Source organism: Branchiostoma lanceolatum, chromosome 8 (genome assembly GCF_035083965.1).
Source record: "Branchiostoma lanceolatum isolate klBraLanc5 chromosome 8, klBraLanc5.hap2, whole genome shotgun sequence".
Taxonomy (NCBI): Eukaryota; Metazoa; Chordata; class Leptocardii; order Amphioxiformes; family Branchiostomatidae; genus Branchiostoma; species Branchiostoma lanceolatum.
Genome location: NC_089729.1, coordinates 11,364,607 through 11,391,683, shown reverse-complemented (window position 1 = coordinate 11,391,683; position 27,077 = coordinate 11,364,607). Strand labels below are relative to the sequence as shown.

The 27,077-nt window shown below is 43.7% G+C and overlaps 1 protein-coding gene across 7 annotated transcripts in view; it reads left to right on the top strand.

Moving 5' to 3' along the window:
* LOC136440907 (caspase recruitment domain-containing protein 11-like) overlaps nucleotides 1–27,077 on the top strand; it is a 48,517-nt gene that overhangs the window by 2,018 nt on the left and 19,422 nt on the right. For 5 of the 7 annotated variants that reach the window (XM_066437081.1, XM_066437076.1, XM_066437077.1 and 2 more), the window contains exons 2-14: nucleotides 4,425–4,564; nucleotides 5,267–5,354; nucleotides 5,863–6,015; nucleotides 6,512–6,758; nucleotides 16,867–16,972; nucleotides 17,780–17,941; nucleotides 21,174–21,320; nucleotides 22,226–22,351; nucleotides 23,480–23,632; nucleotides 24,041–24,058; nucleotides 24,705–24,805; nucleotides 25,510–25,711; nucleotides 26,313–26,386. In XM_066437081.1, coding sequence (XP_066293178.1) covers nucleotides 4,466–4,564; nucleotides 5,267–5,354; nucleotides 5,863–6,015; nucleotides 6,512–6,758; nucleotides 16,867–16,972; nucleotides 17,780–17,941; nucleotides 21,174–21,320; nucleotides 22,226–22,351; nucleotides 23,480–23,632; nucleotides 24,041–24,058; nucleotides 24,705–24,805; nucleotides 25,510–25,711; nucleotides 26,313–26,386 — 1,676 coding nt within the window. In that variant the 5' untranslated portion in view covers nucleotides 4,425–4,465. The remainder of the gene's footprint in view (nucleotides 1–4,424; nucleotides 4,565–5,266; nucleotides 5,355–5,862; nucleotides 6,016–6,511; nucleotides 6,759–16,866; nucleotides 16,973–17,779; nucleotides 17,942–21,173; nucleotides 21,321–22,225; nucleotides 22,352–23,479; nucleotides 23,633–24,040; nucleotides 24,059–24,704; nucleotides 24,806–25,509; nucleotides 25,712–26,312; nucleotides 26,387–27,077) is intronic. The other 2 variants (XM_066437075.1, XM_066437079.1) reach the window with 2 other exon arrangements.

Below are 27,077 nucleotides of genomic sequence, written 5' to 3'. Positions count from 1 at the left end.
TGAGTAACTGTTCTTGGTGACTATCGTCTGACTGTTTCAAAATTTTATCCAGTTGCTTGAGTAACTATTTTTGTTGTAAGGATACATGTTTATGGATTTACATGTATTTGGACTCTAATACGGAGTAGTTTATGAGGACTTCAATCATGTAGCCTGTGTCTTTGTTATTACTTTGTCTGACCCTTGCCACTTCCCTCATGACCTAAATGAAAAGCATCCTTTAATAGTAAGCTGAAAAGACTTCTGCTCTAGAGTAGTCATGTAATCTAATTACTTGACTTATGTCAGGTGCCATTCTTCCCAGGGCTCGAAATAGTGGGTGCATGTGCACCCAGTGCACCCAAAATTGGAGCTGTGCACCTAATTTTTGACTGTGGGTGCACTGGTGCACCTATATATTTTTGTAGCCTATAGATAGTATAGGGTTAAGGTACTATTGTACACTAGTATACAGAATATTCTTGAAATGTAAGTATAAAAAGCAGCATGATAACTTTTTGCTGTACTTTATTTAATGTATTATTTGTTTGAAATTTTAAAGTTAGCTATAGAATTACAGATTGAAGTTCTTAAGAAAGGCAGCAGCGTTAAACTTTGTAATTATGTTCAGAAGAACATTCAACTTTATTTTATCTGGTGCACCCAAAATTCTTTCTGTGCACCCAATTTTTTGAGTTGGGTGCACCAGTGCACCTATTCCCAAAGATGAATTTCGAGCCCTGCTTCCAGATGTCACCCAAACCACTATTGCAGCCAAGAAGTTCCTGTCTCTTCTTATTATCAACTACTTTACAGGTCATCAAATCTTACATGTTTATTTACTCTGTAACATTAGCATCAACAGGCCTAAAGCTAATTCAAAGGAACTCAAAAACATTACTAGTAAGGCAGTAGATATTAAAATCACATTGTACATGCCACAAATATCCAACTAACATTGCACAAAAATGATGAAACTAGGACATTTTTGGGGACACCCAGTTTAATAAAAAAAGTATCAAGTTAAATCCATTGATTATTTTACAGCCTTCTTGATCACTTATAGAGTCAATTCCACATTACCGAGAGGGTGTTTGTTGCCTTTTGTTCTAACATTTACAAAACCTTTGTAACAATCTATGTGAGATAAGTAACTGTTAAGAACAATTTCCAACATTTATTTGGTGTTCTAAATATTTTCTGCTGTGTTCCAACAGGTTAAACAAATTTCCAACATTGAACACATTATTTGTATTAGTTTCTAAACTGTTGCAACATAGATTGATTATTTGTTTGAACATGTTCCAACATTCTACAAATATGATATAACTGGGTCAGTGGGCTGGGAACAGGGCAATTCACACATCCCTTCAAAGTATAGGGGATTAGGCCTAGGTGCCATGCATAGACACCTAAAGACAAAGGAGTTGCCAGTGTCCAGACGTGAAATCTAAAAATATACAGAGGCAGACAATAGAGCCTGATTAGCACCTTCTTTTATGGGGGCAATAACCCAAATCTACCATTTTGAGAATGATGCAAAATGTTGGAACATGTTCCAACAGTATAACAATCACACAGATGTTTGAAAACTGTTCTAAATAAAGAGATATTTGTGCAAATACTTTCATAATATTTCCAAAATATATAGATGAGTTCAAACATGTTCAAACTTTCATTTCTAATTGTTTGAACGGTCTGCAATTATTTTGACTGAAATAGTCTTTTCTCTAAAATTGTTCAAACTTACTAGCAATATCATCTGAAAACCCTCTCGGTGACATGGAATTGACTCTAATCTAATTTCCATTTTTAGAATCTGTCTCAATGTTCATTCATGCAATAATAGTATGCATTGTCTAATCAACAGGACTAAAAATGTTTAAGAAATTCAAAAGAACCCAGCAGTAGACATAGCCTATCTATCTGTCTTCTACTGGCTGTAAGCCATCAAAAACTGAAGGTGAAAGCTTAGATTAAGCAGTCAGGCTCGTTGCCAGATCTCAGCCTCATTAACTGCTATAGAACAGACTTTACCAAAGAGGGTCTGGCTGTTATCAGCTTGAAGGCCCCCATATGTCCGTCTGTCACCTGGCAGACACTTCTGCTTCTCTTTCTTTCTTCCTCAATCTTTCGCCTCAAGCACATAATTTGTAACCTTTCAGCTAGTAAAGGTGAAAGCTGCTCATCTAAAAAATTGCAAATTGTTCAGTGTTCAAACAGGACAAACTGCTATAGCCGCTATAAATTATTGATTATAGCAGAAATGAAACGCACGAGGCGAGTAGTACAGTCTCCTGACTCCCGGGGATCAAACCCGGGCCCGCCAGTCCACCGTCCCAACACACTTATCACTAGACTATAAAGGTCCAGGCCAGTTAGACTGGTCAGTAAGTATTCAGTGTTACAGAAGTATAGCTATGTCAGACTCAAAGTGCAGACCAAGGGTTGATTGATTATAAAACTCTTGACTGAGTACTCTATACTTTACCCCATGCAATTGTGTACGCTTTTATGAAACCTCAACTACTCCAGAGTCATCATGAAGGTTTATTTTGATTTCCTGTAACAGCATTGAGGGTTCCACATTCCTCAGCTTTGTTTATACATCGTCATTATGTAAATATTGCACCGGTCACCACAAGCTTAAAATAGTAATTGTGTGTATTCAGAGTGGATTTAATCTTGAGCACTCTGAAGTAGCCATTTGGCACCCAATTCCCTATTGGTTACAGAGTTAAGGCAGCAGGGAGAGGGTTAAAAGATTGTAATTAATGCTTAAGTTTGTAGCATGCATTAAGTCCAGTGGTTAGGGCCCTATCACACTTGTGCGTATATTCAAGTCAGCAGCGTATGAGTTACACATTTTATTGTTAAATTAGAGTTTCTGGGGAAGAAGTTATTGTTTTACTTCGACCCACTGTTATATATCATATATATACAGTCTGGTTATCGAACCAAAGAAATTACTTCATTGGCTGCAAACTTGAGCTTAACCAAACATTTACATGTATACCCAACTCATGCTTACTAGTTATGCACATTCAAGTGTGAAGCGGGCTTTACTTATACTAGTTATAGTAGTTCTGCTGCAGGGCCATACAGAGAGATTAGATTGTATGTTACCGGTATATTTTGTATTTATCTGTCTTTTATATCATGTAAAAACCTTTTTCTCAATTATTTCACTGTGGCTTCACCAAGTCTTAAGATTTCTGTCCAGGGAGGAATTGACAACTCCACTTTGGCTGAACCAACAATGCATGCGGCCTTTCTTGTGAAATAAACCATGTAGGAAACCATGGTTGCTTACTTTTGGTTCTTTGTCAAGTTTTAGGGTTCCAGCCCTTCAAAAGAAATGGACCGTCAAGCTGTGGTCCACAGGCTGTTGTGCTAAAATGTCAAAAATAGCAGGGGAATTTCCCTGCACATTGGACCAGTCCTTTATTTACTACAAACATAAATTAGGTTCTAACAGTTATATCTTTCTTGTCAGAACCAGTAGAGGATATAGCTTATCAGTAAAGGTTTCCACCCAACTTCTTGATATACAAGTACATGTAACAGAGAGCAGATTATTATTGGGCTGAGCAGAGCACTTTGGACTAATGCTTCTGATCATACAGCTTAAGGTACATATCCAATATTTTGTGAAACACTTCTCTGTTACACAATGGATCATTTTGCTGGGGGTCTTCACGTTTCATTGAAAATGAAAAAATCTCAAGATTTATTCTAAACATCTCAAGACTTTGTGCTAAATCTTGATAAAACAATCTTGATATCTTTGAAATTGTATTTGTCATTGTAATTGTAGCATTGTTTTAAATGCATCCTGCAAGTGTTAACAATGTCATGTAGATGCTGGTTCCGATGAACCAGGAAGACTGTATGTTAGTTTTTTTGTTGTTTGTATTGCAATTTTTTACCTGGAAAACTGCCTCATACAATGTCACACACCGGTTTTGTACTGAACACTCACACCGGGATGGGATGCCCCGCCCCCCCTGTAAATAGTCCATACTCTTTTTGATAAGTGTGGTGGGTTCTTAAACTTACTCGAGTTTCGGCTCTCCTCCATCATGTTGCCCACATTAAATATCCCATCCAATGGACGTCCCTAACCGAAGCTGAGTACTCATTTTCACTGTCAGTCGAGTGAGGAAATTGGTGTTAAGTGCCTTTTCCAAGGGCACAACATCGGGGCTCATTAGGGATTCGGACTCAGTACCTCCAGGTTCTGAGTCAACAACCCTACTAGTAACCATATTAGGCTACTGTGCCTCGATATGATGCCTTACTCAGCACATGCATATTTTGGTATCCTAATCAAGACATTTAGCCAAACCCTACATCTGCTTGGATGTACCCACTATTAGATATCCCTATAAGTTAACGTCTAACAATTTCGTTTGTCAGGTTGACAACTTTTTTATTTATTTCAGGTATGTCTGCAGGTTGCTAGGCTCCATTTGTCTGTGTTGCCATGGTAACAATGGCAGGTCCGGAGGAAGAGTACCAGGAGTACCAGGACCTGCTGGAGGAGCACTGTTACATCATCACCGAGATGTTGGACCCCATTAAGGTGGGGTATACCCAATGTTTATTGGTCAGAAATTACCCATGGAATGACAGCCAGTGCTGAATTGCTGCAGGGTTTACAATCACATATAATACACAACAGATACATATTTGCTCAACACTAGTGCACTATGTGGAACTGTCGCAAGTGTCTGGGCGACTGCCATTCGGCACCAGAAGGTGACCTTAATACGACCTTCCCCAACTAAAGTCAGGTACCCATTCACACCTGAGGTGGAGTGAGGAAAGTCGGGTAAAGTGCCTTTCCCAAGGGCACAACATTGGGACAACATTCTTGAACCCTGGACCTCTTGGTTCTGGGCGAAACATGTTCTGACACTCCTATGTTCCGACACTCCCTATACACATATACTAAGTATGATGTTGGGATTTGAATTGGGATTTTATTAGGATTGCAACAGTGCAATACACGTCTGGACACAGTGTCACCTATTGCTGGTGTCGTGACCCACACATAATACACCCATTTTTACCCTTGGGGGGAGTGAGGCTAGTCAGGTTTTTCCACCAACCCGGAAATGAACGTTTGTTCATGGCCAAAAGTCACGGACCCGAGGATTACATGTGTATTACTGAGTCATGTCTTAAAGTATGTGATATGTGAAATGAAAATAGTTGTGTTATATTTTGTCAAGATTATTTCACAGACTTAGGTATTTATGAGATTTTCAATTTCTTGTCACAGGTTGTTCCTTACCTCCGCTCCAAACATGTGATGGACGAAAATGACTATGAAGAAATTGAGGCAAAGGACACTCGCAAGAAGAAAGCAAGTATGTACGATTGAATAATTAATAATTGCACAATTTACACTTAACAGCCTCCAGTTTAATTATGGACTTCCAGTTTGATTTAGGACTATCTCCCACATTTCAGCAATCTGAAACCCATATGGCTCAATATCACATCTGGTAGATAAAAATACATATATGCATGTGGAGTTAGAAATATGTAGCAGCTGAAGAATTCTGCAGAAATCTGGAAAATTGAGCCAGAGTTCTGGGAAATGGATCAGAATTCTGCAGAGTTCTTGGTACTGGAGAAAGAATTCTACCTTTCAACACTTTTAAGTTTAAAAACCCTCCAAATTGGTGTTTTCTTCCTTCAGCTTGATGTTCTCTTTCTGCACATCAATCTCTCTCTTCTCATATGCATGTTAATCTCTCTCTTCTCATATGCATGTTAATAGTATGATAAGTTTACGGTGAGATGCGACTGCTAAAACCTTAAGCAAAGAACTACATGTACATATTAATGACATCCCTGATATGGTTCCTTCAGTGCATTTTGTGAACCTGCTAAAGGGGAAAGGTCCCGAGGGTTACGGACACTTCATCGACATTCTGGAGAAGGTGATGCCGCACCTGTACAGGCTGCTGACCAATAAGGACCCTCGCAGGCAGTCCGCTCTCAGTACCTACGGCCAGGAGGAGGGTGAGCATGCATGTGATGAGGGAATGGAAAAAGGAAGGAGGATTGAAGGAAGGAATGTTTGAGTGAGTGAGTGAGTGAGTGAGTGAGTGAGTGAGTGAGTGAGTGAGTGAACGAGTGAGTGAGTGAGTGAGTGAGTGAGTGAGTGAGTGAGTGAGTGAGTGAGTGAGTGAGTGAGTGGAGGGAATGAGTACTTGAGCGAGTAAGTGGAAAAATAGATTTGTAATTGAGGGAGTGAGTGAACTAGACAAAAGGAAAAGTGAATGAATAAATGAATTAAATTTTTAAAAAATTAAATGAATAAAGGAATATGCACATCTGATTCAGTGCAAATGCTGAGGGAATTCTTTTGTGGTTTGCATCAGAAAAAAGTTAATGTTGTAATTCTACTTTTGAAATAATGTCAAAATCACTAAAAGTCTTTCTTTCCAGATGTCAATCATTTACTTCTAGTTACCCCATTTATTCATTTGTACATTTATCTATATTTTGACCCCAGGAGACTTCTGCCCAGACTGTCTGGGTGCGGGAAGCAGCGAGTACCTCCTCCTGGCCACCAAACTGGTGGAACTCAACAAGAAATACGCGGCCGTGAAGTGGAGGGAAGCCACGAAGAGCAACGCTGTTGAGGAGTTCCAAGAAAAGTTCCGCGCAAAGGAGGTTGAGGTGGAAGACCTCCAGCGGAAGATGGAAAACTACGAAGACATCAAGCGGGGTTACCTGCAGCTGAAAGACCAGAACCACAGGTAAGTAGGCAAGTAGTGGACAATCTCACGTCAACCGTATACACTCACGCCACATCTTCAGAAAAGGCGCTGTAGCCACATATAACGGGGGTTGCCCGTACTTAGGACGCGCCCTAACTTAGGACGGACTTTTTAGTGATCTTGTTATGCATAAGTACGCCGTGTTTGTGTCCACTGACTATTTACACTGCGCTATAATTGGATCAATCCGCCAATGACATCACCTAATGCTATAAAAGGAGCGGCAGTTGACCATGCTGTGTAGTTAACTGAAATCCTACGTAACGACTGGACGTGGTGGGCAGTCTGTCCCGGGCTCGAAGTGGGGTCTTCTTACAATGGAGTGTGCGTCCACCGGTGCTTCGAGCGGCCTTTGGCAGTGTCTTGAGTCCTAGGAGAGGTTTTCTGGACTACCACGACCGAATTTCGGTCAAGGTTTGGCTAGTTACTGAGCTGGTTTTGGCAGAGCGGGGGACGTTTTGTTTTTAGGCCGTAACGAGTTTAGTTGACGGCTGTTATTTTCCCGTTTTTCAGTTTTCTGCTTGTGGCTTCGTTTTTACGAGTTGGGTTTGTTTCCTGGGGTGTTTTGTAGCTTGTTTTAACCTCGGGGTTTTCTCAAGTGCCTTTTTTAGCGTGTTTTGACGATTTCTCGTTGCAGCTGTTTTTGTCGACGGGATTTTGGCGGCTTTTTTGCACGTGGGACATTTGCATTTGTATGCGTGGAGAATTTCTTTTGTTCTCTGGTTTTCGTAACAGGGTTACTCGGGTGGTTTACAGTAAATGGTAAGGGAAGGGTACCTGAGTGGAGCTTTCGGCCTTGGCAAATCGGTGTCCTGGCCCTCGGTCGGATTGGGACTTGTTCTTCCCTTTCGATGTAAGTTTCCTTGGGTGGGTAGCGTGTGTTTTGTGTGTTTTGCTTCGGCCATTAAGTGGTGTTGTGTGCCTTTACAGTGATAAGCCAAGCTCCACGGGTACCCACTGCAAGTTTGCAGGACTTCACACAACAGGCGACCCCGGTAGTCAACACTTCGGAGGCGAGCGGTTCCGCAGCGGACATGTTTAGCACGTCAGGCAGGCGTTACACCAAGAAAGTCGCCGCCGTTGTTCAGGTGCTGGATGGGCCTCGTCAGAGTCCAACTCAGCACCCAGAAGGATGGGACACGCGGACACTTGGGGCTGCCTAATCGAGAGATGCAGGACCTGTGGCGATGGCGTGAAGTGGCATCTGCCAGGGCAGCTGACCTGCTGCCACCATTTTTGTCTGCAGGAATTTTGGCGGGAGTCCGGCGTACTTGGGTTTTCTTTCTTTGAATCGTATTTCGGTGATTTGCATTTGTATGACGGAGACGCCGGACATGTTTGTCTGCGTTTTTGTTCTGATTATGCCTGATGCGATACGTTTTGTGTTTTGTTGTCTACAGTTTGGCGTCCTGGAGGCCGGTACTGCCTATGAAAAGCTGCCTACCAATTGTGGCGGACAAGAACCTTGCAGTGACAGAGAAGCGATGGTGGAACAAGCTCCGCGTTTGTTTGTAATTTATAGGCGAGGGCTTCAGGCTTTTCGGAGCTCGTTTCTTTTGAGACGTGTTGTTTGTTGATTTTCCTTTGCTTTGTTTACGAGTGGTTGTCTCATGGGTGTTGTTTATTTTAGGCTGGCAAGTTACTCCGGAAGATGGGAGACTGCGGTGACAGAAATGATAACCACTTCGGCTGCAGCAGTCGCTACCGAGACGGGAGAAAACATGCTGGAGTAGAGAGGCGTGCGGTGGAGACATTAGGGATGCCGTGGACAACTGTCGAGTAGCAATATGAGGTACGTATTACTGAGAGATTTGTACGTCGTGGTGGTGTTCGTCGACGTCCCCAGTTGAGTGTTATTTGGCACATTTTAGTGCTAACACTAGCAGAGGGGCAGTCGAGCGGTTGCACACGTGACGTGACAAATGTGTACGTCGTGGTGGTGTTCGTCGACGTCCCCAGTTGAGTGTTATTTGGCACATTTTAGTGCTAACACTAGCAGAGGGGCAGTCGAGCGGTTGCACACGTGACGTGAGAAATTTGTACGTCGTGGTGATGTTCGTCGACGTCCCCAGTTGAGTGTTATTTGGCACATTTTAGTGCTGACACTAGCTGAGGGGCAGTCGAGCGGTGACACACGTGACGTGACAAATGTGTACGTCGTGGTGGTGTTCGTCGACGTCCCCAGTTGAGTGTTATTTGGCACATTTTAGTGCTAACACTAGCAGAGGGGCAGTCGAGCGGTTGCACACGTGACGTGAGAAATTTGTACGTCGTGGTGATGTTCGTCGACGTCACCAGTTGAGTGTTATTTGGCACATTTTAGTGCTGACACTAGCTGAGGGACAGTCGAGCGGTGACACGTGACGTGAGAGATTTGTACGTCGTGGTGATGTTCGTCGACGTCCCCAGTTGAGTGTTATTTGGCACATTTTTAGTGCTGACACTAGCTGAAGGGCAGTCGAGCGGTGACGCACGTGGCGTGAGAGATTTGTGCGTCATGGTGATGTTCGTCGACGTCCCCAGTTGAGTGTTATTTGGCACATTTTTAGTGCTGACACTAGCTGAGGGGCAGCCGAGCGGTGACACACGTGACGTGACAGATGTGTGCGTCGTGGTGATGTTCGTCGATGTCCTCAGTTGAGTGTTATTTGGCACATTTTAGTGCTGACGCTAGCTTAGGGGCAGTCGAGCGGTGATACACATAACGTGACAGATGTGTGCGTCGTGGTGGTGTTCGTCGATGTCCTCAGTTGAGTGTTATTTGGCACATTTTAGTGCTGACACTAGCTGAGGGGCAGTCGAGCGGTGACGCACGTGACGTGACAAATGTGTACGTCGTGGTGATGTTCGTCGATGTCCTCAGTTGAGTGTTATTTGGCACATTTTAGCGCTGTCTCTAGCTGAGGGGCAGTCGACCGGTGATACACATAACGTGACAGATGTGTGCGTCGTGGTGATGTTCGTCGATGTCCTCAGTTGAGTGTTACTTGGCACATTTTAGTGTTGACACTAGCTGGGGGGCAGTCGACCGGTGATACACATAATGTGACAGATGTGTACGTCGTGGTGATGTTCGTCGATGTCCCCAGTCGTGTGTTATTTGGCACATTTTAGCGCTGACACTAGCTGAGGGGCAGTCGAGCGGTGACACACGTAACGTGACAGATGTGTACGTCGTGGTGATGTTCGTTGATGTCACCAGTTGAGTGTTATTTGGCACATTTTAGTGCTGACATTAGCTGAGGGGTAGTAGAGCGGTGATACACGTAGCGTGACAGATGTGTACGTCGTGGTGATGTTCGTCGATGTCCTCAGTTGAGTGTTATTTGGCACATTTTAGTGCTGGCACTAGCTGAGGGACAGTCGATCGGTGACACACGTGACTTGAGAGGTGTGTACGTCGTGGTGAGGTTCGTCGATGCCCTCAGTTGAGTTTTATTTGGCACAGTTGAGTGCTGACACTAACTGAGGGGCAGTCGAGCGGTGACACATGTGACGTGACAATTGGGCACGTCGTGATGTTCGTTGATGTCCTCGGTTGAGTGTTCTTAGGCACAATTAGTGTGGGCATTCGCTGTGGGGTAGTCGAGCGTGACACGCGTGACACGAGCAATTTACACGTCGTAGTGGTGTTCGTCGATGTCTTCAGTTGAGTGCTCTTAGGCGCGATTAACGCGGGCACTTGCTGTGGGGCTGTCGAGTGTGACACGTGACGTGAGAGATGTGTACGTCGTAGTGGTGTTCGTCGATGTCCTCAGTTGAGTGTTATTTGGCACATTTTAGTGCTGGCACTAGCTGAGGGACAGTCGATCGGTGATACACGTAGCGTGACAGATGTGTACGTCGTGGTGATGTTCGTCGATCTCCTTAGTTGAGTGTAGTGTTCTTCGGTACAATTGGCGCGGACGCTCGCTGAGGGGCCTTCGAGTGTGACACCCGTAACATGGGATTTGTGTCGTGGTGGTGTTCTTTGATGTCCTCAGTTGAGTGTTCCTTTGCACAATTAGTGCGGGCACTCGTGGTGGAGCGTGACACATCGCGAGATCGAGAGTTGCAGACACCATAATGGTTACATCGTGCATGTGGTACGTGTCTATGCCCTCAGGGGAGGGGTATCTAGCGCATTTAGTGCGGGCACTCGCGGAGGGGCAGTCGAGCGATACATAGGTTGGGTGGGAAGGATATAGTATATCGTGTATATGGTGTCCTCACTGGAGCGTTTTTGGTGCATTTGGTGTGGACACTCGCTGTCGGGCTGTCGAGCGGGACTCACAGGGCGGGGCTCACGGGCCTCACATCGTGCATGTGGTGTTCGTCCATGTCCCAGTGGTATATTTCTGTGGCACATTTAGTGTGGACACTCACGGTCGGGCTATCGGGCGTGACTCACAGGACGAGGCTCACAGGCTTAACATCGTGCATTTGGTGTCAGTGGAATATTCTTATGACACAGTTTTAGTGCGGACGTTCGTTGTAGGGTGGTCGAGCGTGATACACATGGCGGGTGTGAAGGGTATACGTCATGCGTGTGGTGTCAGTTGATGTCCTTAGTGGAGGGTTTCTTTGGGCACAGTTTGTGCGGACACTCGTTGGCGGGCAGAACGAGCGTGATACACATGGTGAGTGTGAAGGGTATACGTCGTTTAGGCGGTGTTCGTCGTTGTCTTCAGTGGAGTGTTCATTTGGCACGTTTCAGTGCGGGCACACTGACGCGTGACACACATGGTGAGTGTGAGGAGATTTACGACGTGCATGTGGTGTCGTCTATATCCTCCGTTGAATGTTATTTGGCACGATCTTAGTACGGATGGCTAATGGCGAGCATGACACACGTGGCGATCGTGAAGGGTTACGTCGTGCATGTGGGGTTTGTCAATATCCTCGGTAGGGTAGGGTCTTCTTTGGCATGTCTTAGGGCAGGCATTCGTGCATGTGGCATACATCATGCTCGTGAAGGGTGTGTAACGTGCATGCGGTGTGTCGGGAAGGCGAGCGTGACCTACATGGCGAGCGTTAGTAGGTATTCGTTGCCATGGGAATACGTTTATGACCTAGTTGTTGAAAGGTTAAGTGTGTGGCTCGTATGGCGAGCGCCAGATGACTTTGAATTGTGCAGGTGCGGCGCATCAATGTTGTAAGGTGGCTGTTTGCACACGTACACTCGACATGGTAGCACTACCAGCTGGGCGGAGGATCACATGGCAAGGGTTGTAAGATTTACGTGCCCCATGTTATGTACGACGATGTTGTCGGTTGAGAGGTATTTTGGTGTTTATTGCACGCTCTCGCTGTCGGATAATAGGGCGGCAAAGAGTTTGCGTCGTGCATGTCAGGTTCGGCGACATCGTCAGTTGAGTGTCATTGTGGCGCATTTTCGAGTGCGAATGCTGGTAGCACATTTGACAGGCGAGAGTATTTGTCGTGCATGTTGTCGGGTCACTTGGCTGTTATAGTGGCGATTTGCAAGAGAGGCACCAATTGATGGGCGGTCCGGCGGTGACACACTTGGCAAGCAGGAAGTAATTTGGCATCGGGCATGTGACATTCGTTACTCTCGCCACGAGAGTGTCTGTTCGGCGCGTTTTATGTGTGAATGACCAGTAATACGCAGTCAGATGCCGTCTTACACATGACTAGCGCTGAAGGTTGATAGGTCACGCTCGTGGTGGATAGAGGCACTCAATGGCGATATCGATGGTCTCGTCATGCATATGAGTAAGACACAAGCCGGGAGTGCTGAAGGGACGGTGCGCATGGACTGAAACTGTGACAGATTGCTCTTAGAAAACAGTCATTGTTATTTCGGTCACGGTAGGTACATTGGGAGACCGTTGGTAGATGGTAACAGTGGCTATGTCCTTGTAGGGCATGGGAGTTTAAACCTAGGAGAAATGCAAGATGGGAGAGAAATCTGTTCCTTAAAAAATGTTAGCTAAGGGGATAAGTTGCCGGCAGCGGGTGCGACTACGCCAGATGGGGTCTAGGCCAACGGGTTTAGGCGATCCGGCCCAGTTAAGGCGTGGAAGCGAAGAGCTATTTTAGATATTTTTTCGTCTCAAACGACTGGGCCCATCGATGGTAAAGCCATCTTTTGATTGGGGCTGTAGGTCTGAAGCCGGATAAACGCAAGTTTACTTGACGGTAGAGTAAGGGAAATGGTCTGCTCGAGTTTGAGTATGGGTTCAAATGCACTTCTTAGAGTTGAAGAGAGGCTGGCTTAGGCGTTTGACTCACAACGAGCTTCAACGGGGCTTCGAGCAGGACGGCGCTTACCAGACCCGCCCATTCGAGGAAATATTAGGCGTAAGGTAAGCTTTAGTCTGCAGCGGTTTTCAGACCCTGTCCTTGTCGGTAAAGAAAGGCTGAGGCGTCGGAAGATGTTCCCTGGCTTTATTGGTTCTTCTTTGGTGAACTAGAATGGCATTTTGGTTTGGATTTAGCAGCTCCTAGTTTTGGAGACACGATATCACTCTCTGATGAGAGAGGGTCTTGGATTAAGATATTGTCATCATCCATAAGCTAGGCTAAACTAAAGGAAGACGTGATCCTCTGTTGATGGTGAGAGGTTCTTGGGTGAACTAGAATGGCATTTTGGTTTGGATTGAGCAGCTCCTAGTTTTGGAGACGCGATATCACTTTATGATGAGAGAGGGTCTTGGATTAAGATATTGTCATCATCCACAAGCTAGGCCATTAACTAAAGGAAGACGTGATCCTCTGTTGACGGTGATAGGTTTGGTTTCCACCTAGTCAGTGGAGGGAGATTAAAGGCAGATCCAAAGACATATTGGGTATGTGTGTGGCAGGAGTCGGCGGGTAGGGGCGATGTACGGCTTCAGTCGGTTGTGATGGACTACTTGTTGGCGCTGGCGACCGGTGTCATGTTGTATACGATACAGGATGGGCGCTGGCTCACCGGGTGGTAGGGTGGCCATGACCGTGAACGGTCCAGTCCAAGGGAGACGGAGTTTGTACAGTGCTAAAGGTGGATGGTGAAGCTAGACGCGATCACCGACTCTGTACTGGTGGTAGTTGACACGGGGGGCTTGATGTTGGTCTTGCGTCTGATGGGACTGGGCGATGGCGTCGCGGACTGACTGGTAGGTGGGCTTCTCGGCCGTGGACGAGGTAGAAAGGAGAGCGCTTGGAGGTGGTGTGGCGGCTGGTGTTGTAGGCCAGGGCGACGTGGGGTAGGATTCTGTCCCAGTCGTTCTCGCGCCCTGCTAAACACTTCGCAAATATGTCTTTCATCGTCCGGTTAAATCGCTCGACTTGGCCGTCGCCCTGTGGGTGGTAGGGCGATGTGCGCGTTTTACGAATTCCAAGTCGGGTGCAGAGTTCGGAGATGAGGTGGGATTCATACTGTGGCCTTTGGTAGCGTCCGGCAGTTCGGTGTAGTAGCCGAACGCTGCGCCGGTGAGGTAGGTGGGGAGGTGGCGCAGCTTCGCTGCATGGGTCGTCCAGTGGTTGGGACTCGGCCCAGGCATCGAATTGCTGGCTCCAGAACTGGAAGTCGTCGCTCCCGTCGAAGGACGGGGGGGGGGGGGGGGGTCTCGGGGGGAGTCGAACGTTGTGCGGCTGCCATGGCGTGGATAAAATATACTCGGAAGTATAGGCCGCTGCCACCAATTGTTATGTGGTAAGAACAAGGCTAAGAGAGGCACAGCAGCACACACGGAGATGGACTTCAGACTGACTCCGGACCGCATGGTCGGAGGTTTATCAATCAGGGACAGTGCCCTAACTCGTCCCAGATGTCAATTGTGTCATCCCCCCATATTTGGTGAATACTACATGTGTGCTCATTTACGTCCCAGTAAGTGATTAGGATGGGGGATAGACGATGCGTTTGGTTCGAGGTAAGAATGTTGTACATAGAGACGTACAATTAGCCTTACGGCAAGAATACTGTAAGTCAACGTTATGCAGTTTATTTGCGGTATGTCGGTTTTTGTGCCAAGCCTGTGCAAAGAGGGAATATTTTTGCGATTATTGGCTTGGGGTTTTAATATATTTTTCTGTCACCCGTCCGAAAAGGTGCTGATTAGGATGGGATGAGAATGGGATGAGAATGGGATAGGTTTAGGTTGTGGCGGTTTGGATGAGTATGGGGGTTGTAGTTATGAATTGCCTACGGTCATGAAGAAAGGTTGATATAAGTAGGGCTATCAGGATAGAACGTAGCGACGTAGGCACTACCCCATAACTCATTAAGGATGATTCAATGATTGCGCAGTGTAGATAGTTTACTATTTACACTGCGCTATAATTGGATCAATCCGCCAATGACATCACCTAATGCTATAAAAGGAGCGGCAGTTGACCATGCTGTGTAGTTAACTGAAATCATCCGCAACGCCGAGGAGCGTGGTGGAAGGCAGGTCCCGGACAGAGTGAGCAAGGGTTGGACAAAAGTAGCGAGGAGTCGGGCTCTTGGTTTTAGCGCCCCCACCCACCCGCCCTTCCTTTCATTAGTTGATATGTAGGGACTCTCTTTCATCACGCGACTTCGGCACTACCCCATAACTCATTAAGGATGATTCAATGATTGCGCAGTGTAGATAGTTTACTATGCTCATAAGGAAGATAAATAAACCAAGTCCATGCACATAATTTTTACTTGCATTCAAAACATATGTGTACATATTCATTTCTTGTTTTGTCGAGAATAGTATTTTGACAATAATGATGGCAACGCTGAGTAGAGGGTCACTGCGTAGCTAGACGGCCCGACACCTAAATATACGACCTGTGCCAAGCATATATACAACTATCATACACATAAGAAATATAGCTTCATAAAACACAAAAAATTGGGTCTTTAAGTGTTTCTTGAGAAGAAAACCGACCAAAGAAAACAACGTAAACATCGCTGCCGTCTGGCAACGTTGTTTTCCCGCCATTTTTGGGGGCCGCGATGCTGGCGGACGGCGATTCAAAGCACAGCTTTGTAACGCTCTAACATGTGATTGGTACTGTCTATGAAAAGGAAACTGAATACAGAGATGGCGAAGATATTTCCCAATAAGTAGACGGAGTATTGTTGATGTAAGCGGTGTCGTTTTTTCGTAATGATTTTGTAAGTCGGGTCGCATGCAAGACGTACGCCGGGCCGCGCGCAAAGTGCGTAGTAGCCTATTTCCCGCCAAAACATGAGCTGGGATGCGCTAGATATAGCCCTTCTCACATGACGTTAGAAGTGCACACAGTCAAAATTTTCCGGTCAAAAGAAAGCTAGAATATAGCAGACTTCAAGCCTTATTTACATTTCCCTAACTTCATCACCAACTTCCGAAGAGAGCAAAATTACCAAAGCGTACTAAGTTAGGCACACTATCTGGCGTAGCACTAAATCAGAAGGTACATTCGTGAAAACGTCTCACAGCGTTTGCCGCTTGTAACTCGGAGCGTGAAGGGCCCATGAACATTATGAATACATTTCTTGTCCATGTATGTTCTTTAGATGAATGTGTTCAAAATTCATTCATTAAAACATGACCATTCTCTGGCAACCAGCAATGGAGCGCCGTGAGTTCGAGCGCGTAAAAAAACGTCCTATATTTGGGCGACTCCCGTTAGTTCCTGTTTAGAACCACAGGTGAGGTCATCCAATCTAATTTCATAATTCTTCTTTAGTCTTCTTTCAATTAAGGTGCCAGTAGCCACCTTCAACATGCTACTCTGGGAGACCCACTGCAGGTTGAGTATGAATGGAACTAGTAAGAGTGTTGTAATGGAGGGGGGGATGGGAGAGGGGGAGAGACTATTTGCAGTTTGAAGCTGTCCAAGGGGAAACAAAGGACAGAAATATTGATAGGATGTTCCACCTCTTGGTTTGACATTTGTAGCTAAAATTCAGCAAGAAGCCCAAGATCAATACATTTGGGGCTAGGAAAACTAAAATGCATCTTCATTGATTTCTCAAAAACATTTTGTACCAAAATTCAGACTTTTCTCTCTGATTTTATGTTGATGTTTCATTTCTAAATCAGCCTTCAATTTTATTTCTTTTGAAAATAGTAGTGAGAAGTCTTTGAAATGTTTGGTCTGTCTGGATTTCTGACTGTCTTGTCTCTTTTTCTTCCAGCCTGACAGAAGAGAAGTCCAACCTCCTGGCAAAGGTGGTTTCTTACATGGAGGAGAGCAAGAGTACACAGGAGAGACTTAGGGAAACCATGCAGGAACTGGATCAGGTCAGACCAAACTGAACCAATCCAGTTTAAACTAAGATCAGATCAGAACAAACTGGACCCATCCAGTTTCAACTGGTTCAGGTCAGAAGAAACTGAACCAATCCAGTTTAAACTGGATTAAGTCAGAACAAACTGGACCAGTCCAGTTTAAACTAATTATAAGATCAGATCAGAACAAACTGAACTAATCCAGTTTAAACTAGATCAGGTCAGAACAAACTGGACCAGTCCAGTTTGAACTAAGATCAGTTCAGAACAAACTGGACCAATCCAGTTTCAACTGGATCAGGTCCAAACAAACTTGACCAATCCGGTTTAGACTGGATCATGTCAGAACAAACTGAACCAATCCAGTTTAAATTGGATTATGTCAGCACAGACTGGATGAATCCAGTTTCAGCTGGATCAGATTTGACTAGTAATTGGATTATTTGTGAAGGGATTCCAAAGTGATCACAGGAGCAAACCAGAGCTAGAATAGAATAGATATACCTAATAGTCAACCTCTGCTGCAGGTTCATCTAGAGCTGACTCGGAGTATTGATAATGAGCATGAAAAACGCTTGACATACATTTGGATAAAAGTAGTCAGGTATTGCCAGGAGTTGGTTTACTGGTTATACGATACAAAGCAAAATCAAACAAAATTCAAATCTACTGCAGATTCATCTGGAGCTGAGTACTGAGCATGAAAAACACTTGATATACATTTGGAATAAAGTAGAGGTATTGCCATGATTCCGTTCACTAGTTACGTCTTATACGATTAAAAACAAACAAACAAATTCAACCATACTGCATGCGCAGGTTCATCTGGAGCTGAATAATGAGCGTGAGAAGATGACGCTGGAGCGGACCCAGTCTATCCGGCTGAGACGGGAGGTGGAGAGTCAGCCCAGCTCCATCAAGCTGCAGAGGAAGGTGGAGCTTCTCGAGATGGAACTGGCTAAGGAGAGGAGCAAGAACAGGGTGAGTCTTAGTCTTAGACAAGGAGAGGAGCAAGAACAGGGTGAGTCTTAGTCTTAGACAAGGAGAGGAGCAAGAACAGGGTGAGTCTTAGTCTTAGACAAGGAGAGGAGCAAGAACAGGGTGAGTCTTTGTCTTAGACAAGGAGAGGAGCAAGAACAGGGTAAGTCTTAGTCTTAGACAAGGAGAGGAGCAAGAACAGGGTGAGTCTTAGTCTTAGACAAGGAGAGGAGCAAGAACAGGGTGAGTCTTAGTCTTAGACAAGGAGAGGAGCAAGAACAGGGTGAGTCTTTGTCTTAGACAAGGAGAGGAGCAAGAACAGGGTAAGTCTTAGTCTTAGACAAGGAGAGGAGCAAGAACAGTAAGTCTTAGTCTTAGACAAGGAGAGGAGCAAGAACGGGGTGAGTCTTAGTCTTAGACAAGGAGAGGAGCAAGAACAGGGTGAGTCTTAGTCTTAGACAAGGAGAGGAGCAAGAACAGGGTGAGTCTTTGTCTTAGACAAGGAGAGGAGCAAGAACAGTTAATCTTAGTCTTAGACAAGGAGAGGAGCAAGAACAGGGCGAGTCTTAGTCTTAGACAAGGAGAGGAGCAAGAACAGTAAGTCTTAGTCTTAGACAAGGAGAGGAGCAAGAACAGGGCGAGTCTTAGTCTTAGACAAGGAGAGGAGCAAGAACAGGGCGAGTCTTAGTCTTAGACAAGGAGAGGAGCAAGAACAGGGTGAGTCTTAGTCTTAGACAAGGAGAGGAGCAAGAACAGGGTGAGTCTTAGTCTTAGACAAGGAGAGGAGCAAGAACAGGGTGAGTCTTTGTCTTAGACAAGGAGAGGAGCAAGAACAGGGTAAGTCTTAGTCTTAGACAAGGAGAGGAGCAAGAACAGGGTGAGTCTTAGTCTTAGACAAGGAGAGGAGCAAGAACAGGGTGAGTCTTAGTCTTAGACAAGGAGAGGAGCAAGAACAGGGTGAGTCTTTGTCTTAGACAAGGAGAGGAGCAAGAACAGGGTAAGTCTTAGTCTTAGACAAGGAGAGGAGCAAGAACAGTAAGTCTTAGTCTTAGACAAGGAGAGGAGCAAGAACGGGGTGAGTCTTAGTCTTAGACAAGGAGAGGAGCAAGAACAGGGTGAGTCTTAGTCTTAGACAAGGAGAGGAGCAAGAACAGGGCAAGTCTTAGTCTTAGACAAGGAGAGGAGCAAGAACAGGGTGAGTCTTAGTCTTAGACAAGGAGAGGAGCAAGAACAGGGCGAGTCTTAGTCTTAGACAAGGAGAGGAGCAAGAACAGTAAGTCTTAGTCTTAGACAAGGAGAGGAGCAAGAACAGGGCGAGTCTTAGTCTTAGACAAGGAGAGGAGCAAGAACAGGGCGAGTCTTAGTCTTAGACAAGGAGAGGAGCAAGAACAGTAAGTCTTAGTCTTAGACAAGGAGAGGAGCAAGAACAGGGTGAGTCTTAGTCTTAGACAAGGAGAGGAGCAAGAACAGGGTAAGTCTTAGTCTTAGACAAGGAGAGGAGCAAGAACAGGGTGAGTCTTAGTCTTAGACAAGGAGAGGAGCAAGAACAGGGTGAGTCTTAGTCTTAGACAAGGAGAGGAGCAAGAACAGGGCGAGTCTTAGTCTTAGACAAGGAGAGGAGCAAGAACAGTAAGTCTTAGTCTTAGACAAGGAGAGGAGCAAGAACAGGGCGAGTCTTAGTCTTAGACAAGGAGAGGAGCAAGAACAGGGCGAGTCTTAGTCTTAGACAAGGAGAGGAGCAAGAACAGTAAGTCTTAGTCTTAGACAAGGAGAGGAGCAAGAACAGGGTGAGTCTTAGTCTTAGACAAGGAGAGGAGCAAGAACAGTAAGTCTTAGTCTTAGACAAGGAGAGGAGCAAGAACAGGGTGAGTCTTAGTCTTAGACAAGGAGATGAGCAAGAACAGGGCGAGTCTTAGTCTTAGACAAGGAGAGGAGCAAGAACAGTAACTCTTAGTCTTAGACAAGGAGAGGAGCAAGAACAGGGCGAGTCTTAGTCTTAGACAAGGAGAGGAGCAAGAACAGGGCGAGTCTTAGTCTTAGACAAGGAGAGGAGCAAGAACAGTAAGTCTTAGTCTTAGACAAGGAGAGGAGCAAGAACAGGGCGAGTCTTAGTCTTAGACAAGGAGAGGAGCAAGAACAGTAAGTCTTAGTCTTAGACAAGGAGAGGAGCAAGAACAGGGTGAGTCTTAGTCTTAGACAAGGAGAGGAGCAAGAACAGGGCGAGTCTTAGTCTTAGACAAGGAGAGGAGCAAGAACAGGGTGAGTCTTAGTCTTAGACAAGGAGAGGAGCAAGAACAGGGTGAGTCTTAGTCTTAGACAAGGAGAGGAGCAAGAACAGGGTGAGTCTTAGTCTTAGACAAGGAGAGGAGCAAGAACAGGGTGAGTCTTAGTCTTGGACAAGGAGAGGAGCAAGAACAGGGTGAGTCTTAGTCTTAGACAAGGAGAGGAGCAAGAACAGGGTGAGTCTTAGTCTTAGACAAGGAGAGGAGCAAGAACAGGGTGAGTCTTAGTCTTAGACAAGGAGAGGAGCAAGAACAGGGTGAGTCTTAGTCTTAGACAAGGAGAGGAGCAAGAACAGGGTGAGTCTTAGTCTTAGACAAGGAGAGGAGCAAGAACAGGGTGAGCCTTAGTCTTAGACAAGGAGAGGAGCAAGAACAGGACGAGTCTTAGTCTTAGACAAGGAGAGGAGCAAGAACAGGGTGAGTCTTAGTCTTAGACAAGGAGAGGAGCAAGAACAGGGTGAGTGTTAGTCTTAGACAAGGAGAGGAGCAAGAACAGGGTGAGTCTTTGAAAGTGAAAAAGTGAAAGTGATCCCAAACCATGGCTAATCTTCCACTGGTCATGACTTCATTCAGCAAATTAAAGGTTGCAAGATGGTTAGTCATGCATTGCAAGTATGTGACTGATAAGTTTGTTTGTTTATTGTGTAAGACAGTACTGAAAAGAAAATGGATTGAAAACTCCAGAACCACCTGTTAAGTGACTACTTAAACCCACAAAAATTCCTCAAGTCCCAGTCCCAAATTTTCTTCAGATGGACTTTTTGACATAACACCTGCTTAGGGTTTGATATATTTTATGTTTAACATATTTTTTGTTTGAATATACTTATTTTGTACTGTATTTTCCTCTCCTGGAAGAGTAAGCTGTCAGTATACTGTGAGCTATAGGAATGTTGAAACACCAAAAAAACACCAATAACCATATGGAATGTTTGTGTGTTTATAATCCATAGGCAGCAGTGAACCCAGCAGTGACAGACTCATCTACAGACATTCTGAAGCAGGACCTTGAAGAGGCACAGGAGAAATGCAAGGACATGGTCGAGGACCTCTATCGGGTCAGGGAAGAACTGCACAAAGCTGAGCAACAGAAGGAGAAGGTATGAACAGATCATAGCCTGATAAAATCTTACAGTGGAACTCATTGCCACCAAGTACTGTTCTAGTAGGAGTGTCCTCATTAGATAGTTTTGATACAATGCTTACAGCCAGATGTGCAAATGTTAGGTCTGACAGGTTGTTCAGTGCAATAAAACCAGCTGCTGTCATACCGCATATCTGCAAAGCTGGTGTGTTACGCAAGGGCGGTTATATCAGGTTTATATAATATACAAATACAGATAACATACTCAGAAGGAAACTTGATGCAGAAAAATGTGCAAGGCATTCATGGATGAGGTATTTTTTTTCTAAAAATTCAACCACCAACTTTATATTGTGATTATTTTCTAACAAAAAATCTTATAGACAATCATGTCATGTATTGTATTTGGAACTTGCATATTGCAATCTTAACCATGCCCCAAGCAGCTTGCTTTTAACCAGTACAGACTTGTACAAACTAGTCTACGAGTGCAACTTTTATTGTAAATGTACAGTTGTCATGTTTGTGGTTGAGATGAATAGAACATGGAAACTCACACAGCGCTTCATAGTAATATAATCATATTCAGAGGTTTGAGCTCTTAAAGTGCTGTCTACCCACTCCATACCCCCCTCGATTGCTCCTCTTCCTTGCAATTTCCCCTTACAATCATTTAGATAAAAATACTCCAAAGATAGGGCTACCATGAGTGAAAAGAAGGATCACCAAAATTGCAGGGTATGCCAGAGAAACGTGTCATGTTTTCTCTATTATGCATGAGACATACATTTGTACAGGGAATGCATGTCCAATGCTGCTTGACGAATGTACAAGTCACACTCAACACTCTTAATTCTAATTAACATGACTGTTACTTTGATGTTGCAAGCTATTTGTGAAAGACTGTTTTCTTTGCTGAAGATTCGACAGGAGAAAGAGGAGCTGCAGGTTCAGTGTTCTCTCCTGTCCAGCGAGAAGAACAACCACAAGAAATGGAGCGAGACGGCCCTGGACAAGCTCCAACAGGTCGAGAAGGAGAGAAACGAGGTTGGTTGATTTTTGTTAAGGTCATGTTGATTTGATTATATATATGACATCCGCAGGGAACCCAAAAACTAATGCGAGCGTGCAAATAAAAAAAAAGTTTGGACAAAAAAAAAGTTGCCTTAATTGTGAAATCTATGTGGTCAGGAAGGTTCAACAAGTGTCTAACACACAGACTATGGTATAGCGAATAATACATTCTTCATTTTTACTTCTTCAAATCTTCTTCTTTGACTTTTGAACTGATTTTGACATTCTTCGACATTGGTATCGTTTTCCGATATATTTTTCTTTAATTTGCGGCATACATTGATTTTGATCATTTTGCAGCTGCTTTGTACGATGTACAGTATAGTCGAAATTTTTTTTTGGAAAGGGACTAAAAGTGATGTGCACGTGGATGTCATCCATTTAATCAAATCAACATGGCCTTAAGTAGAAGTCTCGGAATATTTTATTTCAGTTTCTTAAGATATGTCATTATGTGACATTGAGCTTGCAGTCTTTTCACTTGTCAAATTTCAAGTTGTTTTGCAATCTCAAAGTATCTTTTCTTTCTTTAGTTACAGTATCTGCTCTATACCACTAGTACTTGTATTTGGACACAGGTTTATACATGTAGGTCTGTCCCTGGTGCTGAAACATAGGTTATTCAGTTCAATCTAATGTTGATAGATTTTGCATGTTCTATCTTTGAAGGAAGATGACAATGCCCAGCCCAGTTAAACATGTGAAAATGCATTGCAGTATATTACATTGCATATTTTGAGCCTTTATTGATCCAAGAACTACATCTAAAGAAGAAACATTCAAGATTCAAGTTTCAAGATTCAAGATGGAATTTGTTGGTTTCTCGCAGTTCAACAAATTGAATTAAAAACCAATGTACAAACAAGTTTGTGCCTTGAAATCCAGTTGGCAAGTAGTCATGTTACACATATTCAAAAACCAACAAATATAATAACAGTAGACAATGTCATTTCACAGTTAAAATACACTTCTATAGACTACTAACCATACTAGTTTAACAACCGTGTCAGGGTATAGGAGAGTTACTATATCTCAGTGTGTTTGCCTTAAGGATGTTGAGTTTATATTCAAAGTTTTTAATTTTTCACGTTCTCTTATAAGGCTTGGCAAGCAAGAGACGACGCCCAGACCAACATGCGGAAGTGCATCGCTGACAAGGACAAGTACTGGGCCATGGTCAACGATCTCACAAACCAGATCGAAGAAAAAGACAAAGAGATCGGACAACTCAGAATGAAGATGACCAGAAATAAGGTGGGATGGCATGAGAGTCAGTATAGATTAGTTCTAAGTGTAACTTACAAGTTACAGTAGTTTGGTAAACCTTGAGGATACATATAGAATACAACACGGGGTATTCAGTATCACCCGAGGTACCAGCCCGACCGCGGGTAGGATCTTCGGACGGGCGTATATAGGCCGGGGGGCGATCCGACCCGCGGGAGGGCTGCGACCGAGGGTGTCCTAAGTATCTTTAACAGTATTAATTTCATAGAATATTGCTCGTTAACATTGTAACAAGTAACATTGCTTCTAAACCAGCAGTTCTCTAACCTTGCTGAAAAATTGTTTGAGCCTAATCCTTATGGGCCTTACGAAGTGCATGTTTGACTTTTTGGTTTACTTTTTTCATTTTGTGTTTGTTCTTACGTTTAACAACAGATTCACAACTCTGCTCAGGTATGTTTGCTTTGAGTTGTTGTTGCTTTCTACATCATTCTGCAATGCTAGAGTAGCTAACATGCACGAGGCCAGCATATGATGTACATTTAACATTTTACATAGAACACTAATTCCTTGATAAAAGATTGTTTTGTTGATACTTCACCTGCCACTAACTCTAGCTATTTGCTTGTGCATTCAGTATAACACCTACAACAACATTTTAAAACTGTTTTAGCTAACCTGCAGTTAACTCTATTTTGACAGTTACAGTATTACCATTCCTGCAGGTAAAGACATTGTACAGCAAGTATCATGGAAACTCTAATTTTGTAGCAAGAGAGTGTCAATAATCTTAAACATGATATGTTCCAGCACAAAAAGTTTTAGCAGGTCAAATTTCAAGTAGTATTCCTCAAATTTCAAATGCCCTAAAGTGGACCGATTGCTGATGTCAGATTATCTTTTAAGTTATGTGACATGGGTGGTGAATGCTTAATTGAATTCTGAGGAAGGCTGCAATAGGCCAGGTGATACACGAACTTTTGAGTTTCTCAAATCCATGGTGTTGCTTCCTTCAGAAGCTAACAACTCCTCCTATGGTCATGTAAAATCTTATTGCATTGAAAAAAAGTTTATGAAACTCTAATTTTACTTTTCTCAGCATGACAGCATCCTGCTGGCCCCACCCAGAGGGGTTCTGTGTGACTCGTGTGGACAGGCACTCCCGATTTATGGACGCCAGACCAGCTCCATCAGCAATAGGTATCTTAAGTTTGTTTGTTTGTTTGTCTGTATTGCATAAGCGGTAAACCGCCTGATGGCGCAACACACCAGGTTTGTACTGAAAAATACAAGCTGCATATCCAGACATATTTGTTTGATCCACTCACACCGAGAAGGACCCCTATACTCTTTTCGATAAGTGTGGTGGGTTCTTTTATAGTTTTGCCTTAACTTACTAACAGGAAACATTATTTCCAACACATTTATCCAGCACTTTGACCTCTGTCGAAAAGATGCTACTTCTGCAAGTCTTGTTATAACTTGTTTTTTAATTGATCATTGTTCTGTATCTTTTTCTTCAACAAATCTAAGGATAAAGCTTTATTTGGCAAAAATTGAAAGTCCATGGGATTAAATCAGTATTGTGTGACAGTGTGACCACATTCCAACAGTACAATTCTTATTTATGCTTCGGTCCCATTTCCAATCCAGGACCCGGCCGGGCTGTTTGCCAAAACGAAAGATGAAAAATGCATATCAAGAAAATGCACAATACATGTAATTTTTTTAATGTTTTGTGTCTATTGTTGTCTTTTATATTATATTTTTCGTTCCTACAAGCTGCCCGGCCAGACCCCGGATTGGAAATGGGACCGAAGCATAAATCGTCATTAATCATGTGGAAGGTATCTTCAAGTTGGTACATTGTAAAATGATTGATTTTTACAAAATCCTCCTTGCAGGTCTTCAGACGATATTGACGTGTTGGTCAAGGAAAAGTTCCGCAAGCGTGCCTACGAGACGAAGTACTACAACAAGTTCTGTCGCTCCCACTCCTTAGGGAACCTCACACAGGAAGCTGTCGACTCCGCGTTTGACGAGATTCCCAAGACCTACATCTCAGATGACGATGTATGGGACGATGTTCCATACGGTACACTGCAGGTCAGAATCTTCATTCTATTTTCTTAAATCTTGATCTCAATTATTAATTTGTTGATGAAAGTTACTATAGACACCCAGGTGATATGATACACCAAATAACAGTTTCTCTTAGACTATAGCAACTGGATAAAATTTGCAAATGGTCAGACGGTACCATTAGCTCAACCATGTAATCAAACAATAGGAGCTGATTGACTTATTAGCATATAAACTTGTCTTAATTTTGTCTGCCATTGAAACTTCTTAGAATTCTCTTCACGTCATTATCATAAGAGTTTTGGTTAAACTTTATAAGCTGGCAAATCCAGTCCTTCTTCCAGACTGACGGAAGACAGCGGATTATAGACAGCCATATCAAAGACTTGAATAATGGTGCATATTGCTTTCTTTTATATTAATTGCACTGCATTTATGAGAAAGGGTTACTGTAGTTGAACACACAGGACTGACAGTGGATTAGCCCCCTGCTGTAGTAACCTGTGTGTCCTTAGGGCTATAGAAATGGAGTTAGGCACTGTCCCTGTACAGCGATGAGAGGTTTGGGAGGCATTAATTTTGTTTTTTTAGTTTTAACTTAAGTATCTTTTAATCTCTACTGCAGAGAACGGAAACAACCACTCCTGAGCCCTCCTATTCTGTCCGCAGTAGGAACCAGAGTGACAGCGCACGTCTAAAGTAAGCTTTTCAAAAATACTTCATAATATTCAAATATTGGAAATCTTAAATGCAGCATGGAAAAATAATTCAAAACTAGCTCATACCTTTGCCAAATGATTTTAACCTTTATGACTGATGTATTTAGGAGTGTTTCTCATCAATCATAAGTCATACCAGTTGATCGCTTCACCCAAATAACAGAAGTTGTCCAAAGTATGAGCTTATCAAAGAAGGTTATGCTAACATTTATCATTAATTATGCAAATTAGGTCCTTATTAGCATAATTTGATTCAAGTATGATATTGCCATCATTTATTATAGCAGCATCTCATTAATTATGCAAATTACGCCTACAATTGCATATCTTCTATCTATCAACATTCCTCTCTTCCTCAGTTACAAATGTCACATATTTGAATAGTCATCTCATGGAACACAGCGGGTTTTTAAAATTGTCTCCTAAGTTATGCAAATTAGAATCTGATTTGCATAGTTATGGTCCAATCATACTTAAGCTATCTACATACCAAAAACCATGACCATCCATCAAGCCCATCTTGAGTTACGTTTGACAAACGCTTCTGAACGTCTTGAACAACCAGGAACGTCCCTGTCCAGGAACGACCAGGAACGACCAGGAACGCCCGATTCCAAATCTTCCAAATCTTCAAAATCCTCCGGAAATTCCAAATCTTCCAAATCTTCCAA